Source organism: Fukomys damarensis, unplaced genomic scaffold, assembly GCF_012274545.1.
Source record: "Fukomys damarensis isolate Sample0158 unplaced genomic scaffold, DMR_v1.0_HiC HiC_scaffold_5, whole genome shotgun sequence".
NCBI classification, from domain to species: domain Eukaryota; kingdom Metazoa; phylum Chordata; class Mammalia; order Rodentia; family Bathyergidae; genus Fukomys; species Fukomys damarensis.
In genome coordinates, this window is record NW_022900917.1 from 43,654,626 (window position 1) to 43,676,120 (window position 21,495).

General features: G+C 34.0%; 1 protein-coding gene across 7 annotated transcripts in view; it reads right to left on the reverse strand.

The window, feature by feature from the left end:
* Positions 1–21,495, reverse strand: part of Cspp1 (centrosome and spindle pole associated protein 1) — a 135,391-nt gene that overhangs the window by 78,313 nt on the left and 35,583 nt on the right. For 6 of the 7 annotated variants that reach the window (XM_010611467.3, XM_033760626.1, XM_010611468.3 and 3 more), the window contains 3 exons: positions 16,447–16,886; positions 7,823–7,921; positions 6,014–6,084 (listed from right to left, as the gene is read on the reverse strand). In XM_010611467.3, coding sequence (XP_010609769.1) covers positions 6,014–6,084; positions 7,823–7,921; positions 16,447–16,886 — 610 coding nt within the window. The remainder of the gene's footprint in view (positions 1–6,013; positions 6,085–7,822; positions 7,922–16,446; positions 16,887–21,495) is intronic. The other variant, XM_010611469.3, reaches the window with a different exon arrangement.

Sequence of the window (21,495 nt, forward strand, 5' to 3'; positions counted from 1 at the left end):
CTTGATTCTTTTTTAATCCTCTTCTTCTCCCAACCCACCTCCCTCTCTCCCTCCCTAAGTCTCCTTTTCCCATTTTCATTATCATTATTATCTTTAGTCCATTTCTACAACATACAATGTTTACATTTATTGTTTGTATATGGTACATGTACATGACATATCTTAAATATTTTTACTTCTCCATCCACTCCCCTTGCCCTTGGTCTCCTAGACCCCCTTCCCATTTATGAAAGAGCTATTTTCCTTCTATCAATCCTTTATTTTCTTTTAATTTGTATTTTGCCTTACTCAAATGGACACTTCATATGGTATTTAAGCTTGTGCATCTAATTTATTTCACTTAACATATTTTCTACATGTACCTATTTTCCTACAATTGTCTCAAATTTATCCTCTTTACAGAAGAATAGCATTCCATTATACATCGATACCATATTTTCTTTATTCATTTGTCTGTTAATGGATATCTATTGGCTATTACGAATTGTGCTGCTATAAACATCAGTATGCATGTATGGCTATAAATGATGTCTTTAGCTTTTTTGGGAAGATACTTGGAAGAGGAATAGCTGAGTCAAATGGAATTTCTAATTTTAGTTCTCTGACAAAGCTTCATATTGATTTCCACAGTGGTTGTACCAGTTTGCATTTCCACCAACAATACAGAAGATTTCCTTTTTCACCACAGCCATGCCATTTGATTTCTTGGTGACTGCCCATTTTTTCTGGTGTAAGATGAAATCTCAATATTTTAATTTATATTCTCTACTGGCCAGGGATGTTGATAATTTTTCATATCTTTATTGGCAATTTGGACATCTTCCCAGAAGGGTCTATTCATTTCACTTGCCCATTTCTTTTATTCGTACTATACATTATTTGTATACATGTCTACATTGCTTGTGAAAAGTTGATACATATACATAATGCCCCTTTACTTCCATTTTTCATCCTTTTTACCTTCTCTGCTTCTCCCATTGCTAGCCTTTTTTAAAAACATTTGCAGTACATGTTTACACACACTTCTGTGTAGTACACATATATAACACATCTTATTTTTTCATTTCCTATCCCCGCACTTTCTCCTTCCCTCCATCTCTTGATTCTTTTCTGCTTTTATAAAAATCTATTTCCCTCCTTCCTATTATCTTTCATTTTGCACTTTATTTATACTTTGCATTTCTCATATAAGAGAAACCATGTAATATTTAAGCTTGTATGTCTGCTTTATTTCACTTAAAGCAAAGCACCTCAGTTTCAAGGTGCATCTACCTTTCTACAAATAACTTTCTTTATGGCAGAGCAGTACTCCACTGTGTGTAAATGCCACATTATCCATTCGCTTGCTGATGCACATATAGGCTGCTTCTAACATTTAGATATTATGAATTTTGCGCTATGTATAAACACGGGCATAAATGTACCACTACAATGTGATGCCTTTAACTCTTTTGGGAAGACACCTAGAAGGAGACTAGATGGGTAAAATGGAATGTCTAGTTTCAGTTTTTTTGGGTTTTTTTTTTTTTTTTTTTTTTGGTACCAGGGATTGAACTTGGGTCCCTGCACTTGCAAGGCAGGCCACCAAACCACTGAGCTAAATCCCCAGCCCTAGTTTCAGTTTTGTAAAGACTCTCCACACTGATTTCCATACTGCTTTTACTAATTTACATTCCCACCAACACTGTAAAAGGGTTCCTTTTTCCCTACAGCCCCACCAGTTATCTGTTACTATTTGATTTCTTCATGCTGGCCATTCTTTCAGGAGTAAGGTGAAACATCAGTGTTGTTTTAATCTGCATTTCTCTAATGTCCAGCAATGTTAGTATTCCTTCACGTACTATTTCTTCACGTACTTGGCCACTTATACTACTTCTCTGAAGTGTCTTCACTTCACATGCCTATTTTTTTAATGAGTCTTTTATTTTGAGGGGGCTCTAATTTTTTTGAATTTTTTATATATTCTAGATATTAGTCCTCTGTCTGAAGAATGGTTGGCAAGAAATGTTTTCCAATTCTACAGGTTGCCTTTTCACTCTATTGGCTGTTGCTTTTGCTATGAAGAGATTTTTTTTTATTTGATATGGACCCATGTGTTGATTCTCACAACAGTTTTCTGTTGAGCCAGGGTTCTTCTGTTCAGAAGGTCTTTGGCTACACCTCTGACTTTAAGAGTTTGACCTTACAAAGCCACTATGATAAAAACAGCATGGTACTGGCAAAGAAACAAACCCAAGGATCAGTGGAATAGATTAGAAGACACAGAAACAATTCCAGGCACAGCTGCCTCATCTTTGACAAAGGAGCCAACCATCTTCAATGAAGAAAAGATGGCCTCTTTCATAAATGGTGTTGGAAAAACTGGATTTAAACCAGCCAAAGATTAAAAATAGACCTCTATCTTTCACCATGCACTAAACTAAAATCCAAGTGGATTAAAAATCTAAATACTAAAACAGAAACACTAAACTTGATGGAAGATAACTTAGATAAAACTCTTGAAGACATTGGCATAGAAAAAGACTTTATGAACAAAACCTCAGTAGCACGGAAACTAGCACAAAAAATCAAAAACTGGGATCTCTCTCCTTTTTTTTTTTTTTTTTTTCTTTTTTGGTAGCAGGGATCAAACTCGGGTCCTTGTGCTTGAAAGGCAGGCAACATGGAAACCTCATCTTATTAAAAAGTTTTGGTATTGGAAGAGAAACCACCAACAGAGCTAAGAGACAACCCTGCAATGTGGGAAAAATTTTTCATCAGCTGTTCCTCAGACAAAGGACTACTATCTAGAATATATAAAGAACTTACAAAAATCAGATGCCCCAAATATAAAGACCCAATTCAAAAATGGGCATATGAAATGAACAGATATTTCTCAGACAAACAAGTAAAAGCAGCAAATAAACATATGAGAAAATGTTCAACATCACTGGTCATTCGAGAGACGCAGATGAAAACAACACTGAGATTCCACCTCACCCCAGAAAGAATGGCTGCTATCATGAAATCAACCAATAACAAATGCTGGAGGGATTGTGAGGAGAAGGGAATACTTTTCCATTGTTGGTGGGAGTGCAGGCTGATGCAACCACTGCGAAAATCAATATGGAGATACAAAACTAGGATTATAGGTCCCATTTGACCCAGATTCCTTTGCCGGGTGTCTTCCTGAAAGATTTAAAAGAATCATACATACCACAGTGAAATATGCTCACCCAAGTTATAGTGCACAGTTTGTAATAGCTAAAACTTGGAAACAACCCAATTGCCCATCAACTGGTGACTGGATAAAGAAGATGGGGCAATATATATATATATATATATATATATATATATACATACATATATAAATGGGGTACTACTCAGCCATAAAGAACAAGAAACTAGAAACAATTATAGCTAAGTGAAATAAATAGGACACAAATGTATAAATACCAAACAGTTTCTCTAGTATGAAAAACTAAAAGTGTAAATAAGGATAGAAATGTATAATTGATAAAGTGAAATAGGAAGAAAAGTTCCAAAGGAGTAGAGGAAGTGGGAGGGGTAGGGGAAAGGAAAGAAGGAAAAAGAAAAAATAAGAGAAAAGGAAAAAACGGAAACAAAGTCTTTGTAAATAGGGAAGGGTGGAGGGGGTGAAGAGAGGGCAGGGAAATGGGGAAAAATGAGAACCAAGATCTGTCATGTAAAGGTACAAGATCCCAATGATGAATGTACTGTACTGTATACCTAAAATGTACCAATAAACTTAATGGGGGAAAAAAAAAGTTTGACCTATTTTATCTTCCAGCAGGTAAACTGTTTCTGTTTTAACATTTAGTTTTTAATCTATTTTTATTTTTGTATAGTACATGGTAAGAGATATAGGTCTAGCTTCAATCTTCTAAATGTGGATAGCGAGTTTTCCCAACACTATTTGTTAAATATACTCCATTGTATATTCTTGGCCTCTCTGTCAAAGACCAAATAGTTCAATGTACTTGGAGTTGTTTCTGCATGCTCTGTTCTGTTCCACTGACCCTCACGTCTGTTTTTGTGTCAGTATCATGGTGTTTTTATCACACTAGCTTTGTAATGTAACTTCAGGTCCAGGATAGTGATGCCTCCAGGTTGCTCTTTTTACCCAGGGTGATTTTGCTATTCTGTCTCTTTTAGTTTCATATGAATTTTAGGACTGTTTTCTCCAATTGGGCAAGAGTATTGGAATTTTGATTGGGATTGCACCGAATATCAATTTTGGAAGTATGGCCATTTTGACCACATTCATTCTGCCTCTCTGGAACAGGGGAATGTAAACTTGTGGCCAATATATTCAATGAACATAGTGCAGATTTGGATATGAATGTATAAGATCAAAAGGAAGAATAGAAGCTGATAATAGAAAGAAACCTGATAGAACATGAGCATACAAAACTGAGAAGCTGGGCTTGGTGGCACATGCCTGTAACCCCAGAATTTGAGAAGCTAAGGAACAGGGGTTACCACCACAAGTTCAAGGCCAGCCTGGGCTACACAGTGACACTCTGTCTTAAGAAAAAAAAAAAACTGAGAAATGCAGAACTTCTACTATGAAATATTGAGTGATCCTTTTGTGTTGTAAAATTATTCATTTCCAATAATACATTAGAAATTACAGTTGAAAAAAACAAAGATATGCCTACATTGAGGGTTTTGGGGGGTTTTTTGGGTTTTTTTTGTTTTTGGTACTGGGGATCAAACTCAGGACTTTTTGCTTATGAGGCAGGTGGCAAAAAAACTGAACTAAATCCCAGGCCCCTACATTGAGTTTTTATTGAAAAAAAAAAGAAAATCAGAAAACCTCAGCAATGGCGGGAATATGTCACAATTAATGAGATAAAAGGTTTTGGGGTTTTTGTTTTTTTTTTTTGTACTGGGCATCAAACTCAGGACCTTGTGCTTTCAAGGTAGGTATGCCACCAATGAGCTAAATCCCCAGCCCAGATGAAAGTTTTTATAGGTATATTATTATGAAGATAGTACCATTACTAGATATTAGATTTTATTGATCTGAAAATAGCATTTATGCCAACAGACATATAAAGAATACTATGCAATATGATACTTTTTTTGGTTATTTTGAGCTGTTTACATTTCTCTATCAACATCAATTGCAGAGTCTAGACTCTTTGAGTAAGTTTTTAAAAATCATGGAAGAAGGCTGGAATTTAGCTCAGTGGTGCCGCCCCCTGCCTCACAAGCTGAAGATCTCAAGTTCGACCCCCAGTACAAAAAAAAAAAAAAAAAAAAAAAAAAAAAATTTTAAGTACATTCAAGAATGCAGTAAAACCTGGAAAATGTACAAGAGATGAAAGTATGATTTTATGGCAGGGACATCTGCCTTTTTTGCTAATACATAAAAAAAATAACACAAATATGGGATAAAATTATATAAAATGTTGGTTTAATGGTTATAACTATGAATATATGTCTATACCAGAAAAACTGCAAACACTCTGATGCATGGGCATTCTTATAAAGTTGTTCTAAAATTAACTAATAGCTTATTATTTGAACACATTATATGTGCATAGTTATATATCCCTAGCACAAGAATTTTACAAAAGGAAACATTTTTTGTGGCACTATACAGCCAAATTGAAAATTTTTACCTGTACATGCAAGGACAAAGCAAAAACAGGGCAAAAATCATAAACTTTGAAAATTGTTCTCATGTAAAATTTGCTAAATGGACTGAATAATGAACTCTACAACTTGTAAAAATCATACATGTACACTGACCGAAGGAAAATCCGGAAACATAAAACTTGATGTTGTCTTTGATAACAATAATGCAAAGAAAGTGCATCACTAAGTTATTTAGCCTTAAAATTATATAGAAATAAAAAAATGTATTAAAGTTCAGCATGGTACCTAATGTATGCACTTGATATTTTCTATGACTAGTAAAAGTAGTATTATAACATTGAGTTCTCGTTAAAGATCTTTCATATAATACTGCAAAAGTCTTGCCATTCAGAAATTTTGTACATACCAAAAAGCATCCCTGCAAAAGGACTACAGATTTCTCGATTAGCAGATTTGGATGGTTCATTTTCTTGAGCACTAAAACAAAGAAAAAGAAGAGTATTAGTTAATATCTAGATAATCAGGAAGCAAAAACTTAAAAGTAGATATGAGTTATTGTCTTTCAAAATACTATAGACAGTACAATATTTATATATTTTTAATTTTTATTTTATTAGTGCATGTGTGCAGTATGTTTACATTCCTTGTGGGAAGTTGGTACATGTACATAACACATCTTATTTCCATTTTTCATCTCCTTTCCCTTTCTTCCCTCCAGCACATACCCATCTTTTGATCCCCTTCCTTTTTTATATATATTATATATAAATATATAAATATAATATTTATTTATATATGCACATTTTATTTTTAGAAAAGTGATGGCACTTTATTTCTTTATAAAGCAAAATACCAATGTACTCAGGTTCAATAAAAATATAACCTTTTAGCTGGCTGTGGTGGTATGTGCCTGTAATCCTAGCACTAGGAAGGCGGAGGCAGAAGGTTCTCAAGTTTAAAGACAGCCTGGTCTGCACTGAGAGTTCCAGGTCAACCTGACTATAGAGCAAAGTTATACATAAAACTTTTTCTTCAGTCTGCTTCACTGGCACTATAGGTTAAAAAAAAAAAATCTTCTTTCATAAGAGCAGCTATCCAGTAATAAAAATGAGCATAAGTACATATAATATATCCTTTAAAAAAAGAAACTATAACTAATAAACAATGCACATACTTAGCAAAGATTATCTCTTCTTTAAAAAAGCCCTTTCCTTGAAGATAGAAAATGAGGAAATAATTCCCTCAATGTAAATTTAATTAGAAACAAACAGTAAACTCTCTTATTGAAAATATTCTTTACATACTACATGTCTTCAAAGAAAAGGGACACCTCGTTTGACATATGACAAAAATATATTTTTATACCATAGATTAGAACCATTTATTCTTATATATGACAAAAGAAAGCATCAAAATTAAAAAGCTATGAAATTATTTCCTGTCTTTCTAAAATACAAAAATATGGGACCAGGGATTTAGCTCAGTGGTGCCGCCAACTGACTCACAAGTACAAGGACACAAGTTTGATCTCCAGAACAAAAAAAAACAAAAAAAAACACTGTTTCCTGGGCGTGGTGGCGCACACCTGTAGTACCAGCACTTGGAGGGCTGAGGAAGGAGGATGTCTGTGAGTTCGAAACCAGCCTGGACTATGTAGTGAGTTCCAGCTCAGTCTCAACTACATAGTGAGACCCTATCTCAAAAAAACCAAAAAAATAAAAAAATAGATAAATAATAAAATACAAAAATATGAGTACTAACTTATAAAGGAAACATAAAAAAAAACTATCTACTCAAGTGGAAAATCATAGTTTTGAAAGAAAAATTCACACTGCAAGATTTTCAATTCATTTTCAGTCAAAGTGCATGACCATGACTTCCAACATATTTTAAATAGATTTTCACTCCATTAAATTATATGTATATTTCTATTTCAAATTTATATACTTTATAATGATAGGGACCTACTCAGAACATGTGAGGCAGGCTTTTTAAGCAAAAACTTGTTCTTCGAATTAATGCTATGAAGAACTATAAATTCTCATTTACTATTACCTCCTCCCCCACTTCCTTTTCCCCACTTTAATTCCTTTCTCAGTAGTAAGGAAGGATAGTCATGTACTGTGTCTTTCTACTTTTTCAGCAGGCCAATTTTAGGTAGCTACTGCTTCACAGTATAGTGACTGAAGGGGAGAATTTATATCACATACTATACCTTTCATTTCCAGCAGACGAAATTCGTGTGTTTGATTGTTCTAAGATATCACCATCATTCTCCATAGGAGGCACGTCCCCTTGTCTTTTCCCATGCATCCTTAAAAACACATTATCTTACAGAGCATGTTCCACATACAGTGGACCTTCTCAGCTCTTTAGGATTTTAACATTTGATGTTGGAAATATTAAAGGGAGCAGAGTATTATAATCAAGTTTTAGTGTAAATATTCTAAAATTAATTCAAATGAAATTTGTTTCAAGTATGATCTGCTGGTTAATAACAGACACAAAGTGTTTACGGGGGCGTTCTGGTTTGGTTTGGTTCCATTTAGTTTACTGTAGTTTGCAGTTCTGCAGAACTGCACCCAGGACCTTGCATAATACTAGGTAAGACGCACATATCCCACCTGTATTAGTATATTTTTAAAGCAGATTATTATAAATTATTTCAATATAACTTCTAGAAAATTTTTATTTCAAATTACAAACTTAAACATATTTTTAAATTTAAGGCAAGTTAAGGTAAGACATTCTATCTTTCACTTAATAAGTGAATAACTGATCAATTCCTGCATGCTGAGTACTACTCTGGCCACTGCATACATGCAATCCTTGCATTCATGAAGACTACAGTCAAAACTCAAAATGAGAAATTTTAAAGTTACAATTCATAAATTTTTCGAATTATGTCACTGTATATACAAATCTTTTAACTTAAAATATAGCAGCAGTCTTACCAATAAATCAAATATAGAAACTGTAACATTTGCTAATACATACATAACATAAAAGAGTAAATGTTACCAAAAGCTGAATGAAAAGCATAAAATAGGCCAATCTGTGGGTAGATATGATCAGCTCTCTTTACTTACAAGCACAATTAAAAGATTAAGAATATTTTTCTAATTTCTTTTAAAACCTTTTTAGAAAATAATGAAAAATTTTTAAATTAACATTCTCTTTTTCCATTTGGCAAACACTGATTTTTTTTTTTTAAGTTTAAGTTTGCAGTCCTCAGAAACAAACATAAATTTCTTTATACCAATACTTGTCCACGAAAACCAATTATTTCATAAGTCCTACTTCCTCATGTAGCTGTTGAGTTAAAAACTACATTGTCTTGCTGGGCGTGGTGGCGCATGCCTATAATCTCAGTACTTGGGAGGCTGAGGCAGGAGGATCGCTGTGAGTTTGAGACCAGCCTGGGCTACATAGTGAGTTCCAGGTCAGTCTCAACTACATAGTGAGACCCTGTCTCAAAAAAACAAAAAAAAAACTACATTGTCTTTCTCAAGAAGACTAACAGAAATATGACTGTTAAAGCACTGTTATTGTTCATATCTACACGTTCCCACAAAGCTTCACTTACTCATAGGTGGGGCTTTTGAGAGGTGACTGAATCATGGGTGTGTGATACTCCTTAGTTCACTGATGGGTTTATAGCTGGGTGGGATGTCAGGAGGTGAAGCCGGTGGGAATAGGTGGGTCATTGGGGTATGGCCCGAAAGGGTATATATCATTCCTCTTTCTCTTCATTCCTTGCTTGTTACCTGCCTGCTATGCCATGAATGGTTTTTCTCTTCTGCCTTGAAGCCAGCTGACTAGGGGCTGAAACCTCAATAAATTAAACCAAAATAGACATTTTCTTCTTAAGAGTTGTGAGTATCAAGTCTTGTGTCTCAGTGTCAAGAAAGTAAGACAACTACTGACCAGTATTTTTACATTAATTTCACTATCAAATTAATAAAACTGGCAATTTTTAGTTTTAATAGAAAAGGAACTTTTCATTCTGAGTCAGTAAAATTCTTGTGCTCACTTTGGCAACACATACAGTATATATGTTATTTCTTTCCATCATACAAACAACTGTCAAAATCATCTGTGGAGAAAAAAAACTATTTAGATTTTAATCTGAATAATGTTAATGTCTTGCCATGATATGTGAGTGGCTTCCATTTTTTACCCATACTAAAACAAAGCTCTCAATGGGCATTAAAAAAGAACTTCAAATTTACTTCAATTTATCAAAAAATATCTGGTTTTACATAAAGTCCATGTATTCTCTTCTAAACAGACATTATCATTTTTAGTACCATTTCCTATGCCATTTTCATGTCCTACAACTGAAAGCATAGGTAAATATAACTTCAAAAATTCAAACTTGTATTTAACAGTGCCAGGCAGCCAAGTTTAGTTATATTGGATATATATATATATATATATACATACATACACATACATACACACACACACATATATATATTAATATATTATAATAAATATTATATATTAAAGATTTAACAGACCAGGTAGAGATTGCCTATCCTTAGAAAAGCCTCTTTGTACAGATGACCCTTGGCTAGCAGGTAAGAACACAGATTTTAAGAGTGTTCTGACCATTCCGATAACTAGTAGAGTGGCTGACTATTGCTATTTGCCCAAACAGTATAGCTCATGCTAAAATAACTTCAAGGAATCTGGAATTTTAGTACAGGATAAGAAAAGGGTGCCTATATGTCCAGTCTGCAATAAAAACCTTGGGTACAAACTCTAAATGAACATCCCAGCAGACATTTCCTCATGTAGTTAACAATACAATACTGGAGAAATTAAGCATCTCCTGTGTGACTGCTCTAGGAGAGGATCTAGGAAGCTCATGTCTCCTTTCTTCCTGATTTTGTCCCATGCAACTTTTCTCCTTGCTCATTTTGCTTTCTATCTTTTGATGCAGTAAATCATAGCCATGATTACAAATATACACATAGCCATAATTACAACTATATACACAGCTATGTACACAAATCCTAAGAAGTCTTTCTAGAGAATCATCAAACTTAGGAGTGGTCTTGGAAACCATGACACAACACACAGAAGTGTGCATTTATAAGGAAGAGCAGCAGCCATATCAATATAAATTTTAAACAGGGAAATCTGAAGATGCAAAATTTTTAAAGCATAACTTGGAATTCTAGAATTAAAGGCCATTTAAACATATAAAACATTTTTATAAAATTTAAAGAATTTCAAGAAAGAAAAAAAATTTTTACCAAAGAGCTTGTGGCTTCCTGCATTTTTAGTTGTCTAAAGCCAACTGGATTTACAATTCTAGTTTATCTTTATACAGCTATATCAAAGCATCCACACTTAAATACATCTCAACATACAAAAATAACTTAAGGCTCTTCAGCATATAAAGATAACTTGAGAAAGCAAACACCATATGCCCAAGAGGTCATTTTGAAAGTTCATTTTAAATTCAAAAAATTTAATAAATGATTTTACTTATGTCTAAGAGCAAGGTCTCTGCTAAAAGCTATAATAAAACCACAAATATTTCCCAGTAAACAGTCCATAGAAAAAATATTCTAGGGTGTACCTTTCATTGAAGAAAAAAAAATCATTAACAAGATTATAAAAACTACCTGTCACTGATAATTGTTAAAAAATCAACATGTAAGAAATATTTAATCAAGAAAAAGAATAGAAATATGCATTTCATTTAAAAGATCATACTACTATGGTCTTCAAAGCCTATAAATATTTTGCTTTTACTTAGAAGATCATGAAATATTAAGGCATCCTACTCAGCTTTATTAAACGATAATGATTATCTTTGTTAAATTAAGGAAGAATTACTATTTATAAATAGATATTCCATAAATATCTTAAAAGTTACTAATATAAGACATTCAAAAAGGAGAACTTGAGCTGTGAAACCCAATTATAGTTTGTAAAGTCAGCTACCTTATTCTCTATTTTGAAATATCCTTATAATTTTATAGAATTTCCTTTATTTACTAATCTTCCTTTCAATAAAGCAGCTTTCCCCAAGCTTCCATATAAGAATTTTAGCATTTGCTGGGGATTTAGCTCAGTAGTTCCAGTGCCTGTTTTGCAAGTGCAAGGACCTGAGTTCAATGCCAGGTACCAAAAAAAAAAAAAAAAAAGAAATTTAGCATTTAATCTTTCTAAACTAACCTGTTAGTTCTCATTAACAACTTTTCCAGCGATTACAGGGTTACTCCTTATGATAATATCCAGTACTAATGTAGTCAAAAAGTATCTAATAACAGTATGATTCTAATCCAGGGATTCACTGTAGGTCATTTGTTCCTGGGAAGTCCTTTGTTTAGCTATTAGACCTTCAGAGCTAGAACACCAAACTAAAACTATTCGTGTGACCCAGAAGCAATTCATCCATATATTTCAGGGCTTTAATTACACAGTACAATTACCACACGTCAATCTGCTATGGGTTGCCAGAAAAGAACATACTTCATAAAAGAGAAACTTTGCTTCCTTTGAATGAAAACCAGAACATGACCGAGAATGAAATAACTGCCAAATGATTTCCCTTTTCCTCCTTTTCTATTTCCTTAAAAAGACAAGGTCAACAATTTTAGTTGATGAGGTAAAAATCTTAATGTCCTAAAAACCCAGATAAAACCTAGTTTACCCTAAAAGTTAATGCATCAATATTTTTAAAACTCTCTTCAAAAATAAAGCAAGTAAGCTGAGTCTGGTGCCAAATGTCTATAATCTCTGCACTTGGGAGGCTGAGATCATGAGTTTGGAGGCCAGCCTGGGCTACACAGTGATTTCAAGGCCAGCCTCAACTACATAGTGAGAGTCTGTCTCAAAAATTCAGAGTAAAAAAAAAAAAAAGTAAAGTTAACTGTTCAAAACCACAGGTATTTTCAGCCCATCTAATTGAAATAGGAATAAAACAATTTCTAAATGATAATGAATACCTTTTTCTGTTTCCTAAATAAGCCACCCTACTTAATAAGTAATTTACAATGTTTACATTATCAGTAACACATCATAAAAATAAAATTTTTACCATCTGTTGCCCCTATATGGATATAGCACATTGGAAAGAAGAATCTAATTTCTCCTTATTTAAAAGAAACAATAAAAAAATTTTTGTTGTGAGACAGGGTCTTGCTATGCAGTTCAAGCTGTCCTTGAATTCACTATGGAACCCACGCCAACCTCAAATTCATGGCAATCCTCTTGCCTCAGCCTCCCAGGTGCTGGAATTACAGGCATGTACTACCACGCCTGGCAAGAAATCATTTTATTGATAATAACAGTAGCTATATCATTTATTTTCATATCAAAAATTTCTCTCTTGAAAATGAATTGTTATTAAAGGTATTATGTTGTAAGAGTTAAAGAAAAACTCGAAAATGTTTTTCTTACTGTTTTCAGTTCTTTCCCAAGAACTAAAACTTTAAAAATAGTGCTCTTCTCAACTCTATCTTCAAAGTGAGGAAAACAACTTTTTAAATGACCTATCCAAAGATAAATGAAAACTATTAAAAGAAGAAAATGTAATACCAAGTTAGGTAGCATAAAGTCTAATAACCCATTTCTTCCCACTTATATTTTATACATTAAGCTTAAAAGAATTTTCTAGCTGGGAATTTAGCTCAGTGGTTCCAGTGCCTGCCTTGCAAGCACAAGGACCTGAGTTCGATCCCCAGTACCAAAAAAAAAAAAAAAAAAAAAAAGGTTCTATACTATGTACATCTATTTAACCATGTACATGTATTTAACAGAGTTTTCCCACTTCAGAGGGAGTACTATTTCAAAATTGTATTAAATGACTACTAATTATAAATAGCAAATATCAACATTTAAGGAAAATGAAAGTCCTGAGCACATTAATCACACAGAAACTAAAAACAGCACTTTACTACTAAAAGCTTCTTTTACTTATTAACATTAAATGCTAAAACATAAAATAACATATGAACTTCTATAGCTCATGTTAAAAAGAATAGGATGACTACACAAAAGGAGTATAAATTTCAAAGGCTCATAAGGTATACTACTACATTCAATTATAGAAAGTTCCTAAAACATTACAAATTTTACTCAAAATAGTAAGCATACAGAGCCGGGGATTTAGCTCAGTGGCACTGTACCTGCCTCACAAGTGCAAGGTCCTGAGTTTGATCCCAGGTACCGCCAAAAAAAAAAAATTAGTAAATGTACGAAAATAAATGAAATGCAACTGTCACAGTGCTAACCACCTTAATTGTGTAAAACTACTGCCAGTGATTCATGGTATGAGTTAAAAAAAGTATTATTTCTTGAAGAAAACTTTCACTTTCTCATCTAAAAAGTTACAGGGTAATTAGAAGCCAAAGTCAAAAATATAAAATAAAGCATAAAATTTAACAGAGATTGACTTGGAAAAAAAATAGAGAACAAGAGAAACTCAGAAAAATGAAGAAAATTAATTTTGAACATTAGTCTCAATTTTTTACCAATAAAGATTCATTTATCCTACTAACCATTTTGCCTATTAAATAAATACAAATTATAGAATGACTGATGTGAAATATTTGGGGGATGGAGCTGGAAATAACTCCAGTTATCCTCAAGATATATGTGGAACACATTAACATTTGAAGATATGACAGCTGATACATTAACAAACCACAAGTGATAGTACTCTTTTTCTTTTCTTTTTTTTCTTCCTCTTTTTCCCTTCTTTTTAGTAAGGAATGAACTCAAGGCCTTTGTACTGACTACATCCCCAGCCCTTTTTTACTTATTTTCTTGTTTCTTTTGAGACAGGGTCTGGCTACATCACTAAGTTGCCAGGGTTGAGCTGGAACTTTACATCCTCCTGCTTCAGCCTCCCAGAGCTGAGATTTCAGGTGTATACCACCATATCTGGCTAATATGACTTACACTTTGAAGAAATATATTAATATTTAACTAGATTTAAGTACTTAAATAAGAATTAAACCACATATTGATTCTCAAAAACTAATTGGGGAAGCTGATATAAAAAGTTCATTTACAAGATACATGACAAAGTAAGATAATTCTCAAATCACTAGGATAGGATTCATTTGTTAATTCTTGTATAAAATGATGATCACAAAGTATAATTATAAAAACAATATTTTAAAGTAACAACTCAAAAGGTATGCATATGTTGCATTCTAAAGGTAAACATAAAGGAAAAGAGTCCTCATGTACAAAGAAAGCATCACCAAGAATCCAAGATTACTTAAAGTTCTCCAAATGAGAGTTTGTTTAGTTAGGGCAGCTTTGAGTACCTTCTGATACAAGCACTCTTATGTACAAATGAAATACATTACAGGATTTGGAACATTTTCTTAAGTATAATTAGATTCAGATCAGATAAGCTACAATGGGAATTCCAAAATTCTAAATCCCTCACTCAAATTACCTAAACCAGTGTGAATATTAAAAAATATTGTGGTCTTGTATGGTAGCCAGCTACATGGGAGCAACAGTATCAGCATGGGCCACTTAGCAAGATACTATTTCAAAATAAAATGTTAAAAGGCTGGTGATGTACCTCAGTGCTCCCTGGATGCAAGCCTCAGTACCCGACCCAGTGGGGAAAAAAAAAAGGTGAATAGGACATAAGAGCTATAGAATAAAAACTAAAACGAACTGAAAACCTTTGTATCATTATCATATTTAGAAAACTAAACATACAGTATCATCCCTGAGAAAATTTTCCAAAATACTAAAAAAGTAAATTATTTGGACTAATAAATGAAAGAGATCCCATAAACTGTTCAAAATTTAGATTTAACCCTATCAATTTAACAAGTCAATGACAAATATAGGACTTTGTGATATTTCTATCTCAAAAGGCTAGGAAAATATATGTCCCAATTTTCAGTATTAAAGATGAATATTAAAATAAGACCTCATTCATACAAAAAAAAGACCTCATAGTAATTATAAATACTTCCATGAATATAATCATTCAAAAGAAATAAAAAAGATCAAACAATCTAGTAAAAACATAATGTCATTTCACTTAAAGACAACTGTTCAGTAAATGGCTTGAAAACAAATATACTGATATTTAGAACACATGAACATTAACGTAATAAACTATATTTCACTTAACAAGTTGTCGCTTTTTCCCCATAACATCTGAATTGGAATGGCCACCAACCTGTTTTTAAGTCATGTTACCATAGAGAAGAGTTATTTTTTCCCTGCTAGTCATTTGGAACAATCAAGACATTCTGATTTCTTGTTTGGGGGTTTCTTTGGATGCTACTAGCAGCATAACTTCACACTGTGAACCTGTGTACCGGTTTACACTTCAAATTTCTGGGGAAGATTTTAGTTTTTTTACTCTCTCTACTTCATACCAAGCTTAAGTCATGGAAATTTCATTTGGGGTTTGATTTGTTTGTAGCACTAGAAAATATAACCAGAACCTTCATTCTGAGCTGTATCCACAGTCTTTTTTATTCTAAGAAAGGGTCTCATTAAGCCACTAATTTGCCCAGGCTGGGCTCAAACTTTCAACAGTCTGGCTTCACCATGCCTGGTGAAAGTTTCCTTTCTGTTCCTACTGTGGGAATGCTTATTTCTCATTTATTTTCACATGAAAGTATAGCTTTCAGGTTTTCAGCTTTATAAGAGGGTCTCCATCTGGGGTGATTGCTTTTTTCCCCTCGTGGCTCATAAAATAACAGTGCTTTATAAAACTGCTAGTATCTTAGAATTATATGATAAATCAAATGAAACTGCCACTACCTAAAATACTGAAAAAGGTAACACAATAATAAATAAATAAGAAAATAAAAACAAAGTGGTAGATACCTGTCATTTGTATATACTCTCAAAAGTCTTCTATCAAAATCACTTTCATATCTAAACCTCTCATCCATTTCTTCACTTACTTCAGGATCTTGGACTGGTCTACAATACTGTCTATCAAAAACAGAATCCTCATGAAACCTGCAAAATCTTCTTTCTGGAACACCAGCCTTGCTGGGAAACTTTTGATGTTCTATACTGGAAATACCAATTTTCTCATTAGTTTTTTTAGTAATTCTTTTATTCCTTAATTCAATTTCATCATCCAATTGTCGATATCTGTCCTCCTCTAGCCGTCTTCGGTTTAGAAGCTCTTCATAGGTCTCTGAAGGAGTTAAGACATCTCTCCTGGGACCCTCTGAATTTGTGCAAGATGTTTGTATTTGTGAAGGTAAATCAGAATGAAGTTGGCTAACAGGATTTTTATTTCTCTGACTCCTGGGCTGTTCAATTAAAAAACAAAAAAGAAACAAATCAATGAGATACTATCTCTTAAAATACAAGTAAAACTTTAAATTCATTTAAACACCTATAAGAAATATTTTTTCTTTCTGGAAAAAAAATCTTCAAGGAAATTTTATCTTGAAATAAAACATCTAATTTTAATAAACATACAATAGTAAAATGAATAAGTGGCTATAAAAACAGAAGACAAACTAAATGCAAATTCCTATTCCAGGAGATACTTAGACCTGTCTTTGAAGTTAAATACTACTACAAAATATTTCAAGTTAAATTCTTCCTCAACATAAAGAGCACAGAAAATGAAAAAGTTTGGGCTCTAATAACATAAAGCATCCTAAAATTTTAAAAATAAATATATAGACACAGATAGCTAGAAATAATCAAAATTTTAAAAATCACTTAAAAATTAAAAACCAAAAAGTTGTTTCATAAAACTGATCTCTAAAATTAAATTTCCCCAGTAAAACTACATTTAGAAAGGTAAGGTAAGAGGTTGGGGATTTAGCTCAGTGGCACCACACCTGCCTGGCAAGTGCAAGGTCCTGAGTTTGACCCCCAATACCAAAAAAATAAAAAATAAAAAATAAAAAGATAAGAGTCAGAGGCCCACCCCAGAGCACTGGTGAGTGCTCCCGGATCCCCAAGAGTAGCAATGTGGTACAGACCAGCCCAGCTACAGGCAGATCCCAGCTGGGGATCTGCCCTAACCCCAGAGGCTTGGGCACACCCACCCAACCACTCCAGGAAAGTGCTGCACAGGCCCACAAGCTTCAGTCAGAGGCCCACCCATGGCATTCATGAGTGTGCACAGATCCCAGGGAGCAGCAGTATGTTCCAAATTGGCTCAGCTGCAGGGAGATCCCAGCCAGGGATTCATGCATCCCAAATGAAGAGGCTCAGGCACACCCACCCAGCCAAGGGCCCACCTGGGAAAGATCTACACAAGTATACAAGCTCGAGCCTATACTCTCTCAGGTGGAAACCCTAACCAGAAGCCTGCTCAGACTGCAGGAACTTGGGGCACAGTCCCAGCCAAAGGCACTCTCAGAAAACAGGTATGTAGAGGCCTCAACAAGAGTCACACCTAGATACCATCCCAACTGTGCTCAGACCCCAGCCAGAAACCTGCCCAGACAACAGGTGAGCTCAGGGATCCAGAAGGCCACCATACTGAACCCAGGAATTAGTGTACTGATGAGCAGCAGAGAAAGGGCCAATTGGTGGCTTGCTGAGAATTGAAGACCACTGGGTGAGCAAAAGTTGCCTCAACTAAGGCACAACAGGCTTCATCTGCTGAAATGAAAACACACAAAAACAAGTCTAAAAACTAGACTTCCGGATCACCTAAGGCAACCCCTAAGGAAATGAGATGGAACAATCTGATACTCAACCACCTGGACTCCCTGAACTGGCAGCAAAAGAGGATCTGAAAAAAATGAAATCAGAAAAAATTTCTCAGATAACAGCAAAGATTGTGCCCATAGTGCAAGACATGATTAATAAATCTAGAGCAGACACAGATTTTTTAAAAATAGAGAAGTTGAGAAACATGATGGAATCCCAACATAAGAAATGAATGAAATTCATAAAACAGATACAAACACATTTCGAGGATATTAAAAACTCCATAGAAAGTTTATGCAGCAGAATGAGCCAATACAAAGATAGAATTTCAGATACAGAAGATAGGATTGCAATTAGTAACCAGGAAAAGAGAAAATTTCTTAAAAATAGTAAGGGACCACGAAAAATTCAGCAACTGCTAGATGACGCAAAGAAGAATAACATAAGACTGGTCAGAGTCAATGAAGAAACGAGAGCACAGACAACATAAAACATCTGTTCACAGAAGTAATGACAGAAAACTTCCCAATTGGGGAAAAACAACTTGACATACAGATAAGTGAGGCATATAGGGCTCCAACTAGCCATGATTAAAAAAAAAAAAAATCTATACATAGGCATATAATAGTTAAGATTCCAGAAACCCAACAGAAGAACAAAATTCTACAAGCAGTTAAGAGAAAAGAAACAAATGACATATATAGGAAATCCTATGAGAATCACAGCAGACTTCTGAACACAAACCATCAAGGCAAGAAGAGTGATATATATTAAGGAAAACAGCTTCTAACCCAGATTGATGTAGCCTGCAAAAATATCTTTCAAAATTGATAGAGAATTAAAATACTTTCATAACAAAGAGCAGCTTAGGAACTTCATGAACACCAAACCAGAATGCCAAAAAATTTTAAACAATATCTTAGGAAAAGACAATGAAGATCACAACTCCAGGAAGCCCAGCAGAATGAATCCATCAGGCAAGAAAAGAAATTAAACACAAACAGGGAGAATCCAAGAAAAAGAAAAAGTCATGACAATGATAAGTCAATACATATCAATTATAACCATCAATGTTAATGGGTCTCAATTCACCAAAACAAAAGAAACAGACTGGCAGAATGGGTCAAGAAGCAAGATTCAACAATATGCTGCGCACAAGAAACACACTTAATTCAAAAAGAAATTCATAGACTGAAAGTTAAAGGGTGGAAAACAGTACTCCATGCAACAGGAACACAAAAAAAGCAGGAGCAGCTATCCTCTTTGCAGATCAAGTGGATTTCAAACCAACAATGATTGAGACAAAGAAGGACACTTGTAAAGGGAACAATCCAAGAGGAAGAGATGACAATCATAAATGTATATGTACCAAACACTAGTGAACCCAACTATATAAAAGAAATACTAACGGACAAGAAAAATCAAATAAGCACTAATACAATATTCATGGGGGACCTCAACACACCAATGTCACAAATAGATAGATCAACTACACTGAAAATAAAAACGAAATACTAGAACTCAATCAAACTCTTGAGCAAATGAACAGATGTTTATACAGTGTTCCACCCCACAAAATCAGAACACACATTCTTTTCAGCTGCACATCGGTCATTCTCCAATATAGACCACATATTCACTCATATAATATGTCTAAGTAAGTGCAAAGGAATTGAAGTGATCCCCTATATATTAACAGATGATAGTGCAATGAAACTGGAGATCAAAAGCAAAAGAAACAGAATAAACACATGGAAATTGAACAACGCATTTCTGAATAACCAATGGGTCACAGAGGAAATTAAAAAGAAATCAGACAGTTCCTAAAATTAAATAGAAAAGACAATAAAACATACTGGAATCTATGGGACAATGAAAGCAGTCTTACAAAGGAAACTCATAGCAGTGATATGCATATTAGGAAAACAGAGCGAGTGCAATTAAACAACCTAATGCTGAAGCTAGAAGAAGAACAGCAGGACAAACCCAAGGCTCATATAAGAGAGGAAATTATAAAGATCAGAGTAGAAATCAATGCAATGGAGACTAAGAGAATGATACCAAAAAAAATCAACGAAGTCAAGAGTTGGTCCTTCGAAAGAATAAACAAAATTAACATTTCTGGAAGCAAGCATCACCCTGATCCCTAAAGCAGAGAAAGACCCAACTGAAAAAGAGAACAATAGCTCAATCTCACTAATAAACATAGATGTAAAAATCCTTAATAAGATACTGTCAAATAGAATACAGAAGATCATATACCCTGATCAAGTGGGATTCATCCCAGAGATGCAGGGATGGTTCAACATATGCAAATCAATAAATGTAATATACTACATTAATACAGCTGAGGGTAAAAACCATATGATTATCTCAATAAATGCAGAAAAAACATCTGACAAAATCCAACACACATTCATGACAACAGCCCTTCAGAAAATTAGAATAGACAATCTCTACCTCAATCTGATAAAAGCCATCTATGACAGAAAGAATACCACCAAAACTCTTCTAGACCTAATAACCAAATTCAGTAAAGTAGCTGGATACAAGGACAAAACACAAAAATCAATAGCTTTTCCTTACATGAAAAACACTCACTGAAAGAGAAATGATGGGGCAATCAATTCCTTTCACAATAGCATCCAAAAAATTGAAATACCTAGGAATCAGCATAACAAAAGAAATCAAAGACTTCTACTCTGAAAAAACTACAGCACTCTGAAAAAAGATTAAAGAGGATAAGAGAAGATGGAAAGACATCCCTTGCTCCTGGTTAGGAAGAATCAACACAGTGAAAATGGACATACTTCCAAAACTGTTATATAGAATCAACAAAATCCCAACTGAAATTCTAGCAACAAACTTCACAGACCTTGAGAAAATGATCCAGAAATTCACTTGGAATACCAAGAGACCTAAAATAGCAAAAGCAATTTTACACAAGAAAGACAAGGTAGGGAGTATCACAATCTCAACTTGAAACTATACTACAAAGCTACTGAGATAAAAACAGCACAGTACTGGCAAAAAAAAAACAACAAAAAAAAAACAGACCTGAGGACCAGTGGAACAGATTAGAAGATACAGAAACAAATCTATACACACACTGCCACCTCATAATATAATTTGTATAATAGTTAATGTGAAATAGGAAGAAAGGGGACTAAGGGGAAGGGGAAAGGAAAGAAGGCAATTGAATTAATATGTGAAAATGAAGACAATGGAAACAAAGTCTTGTTC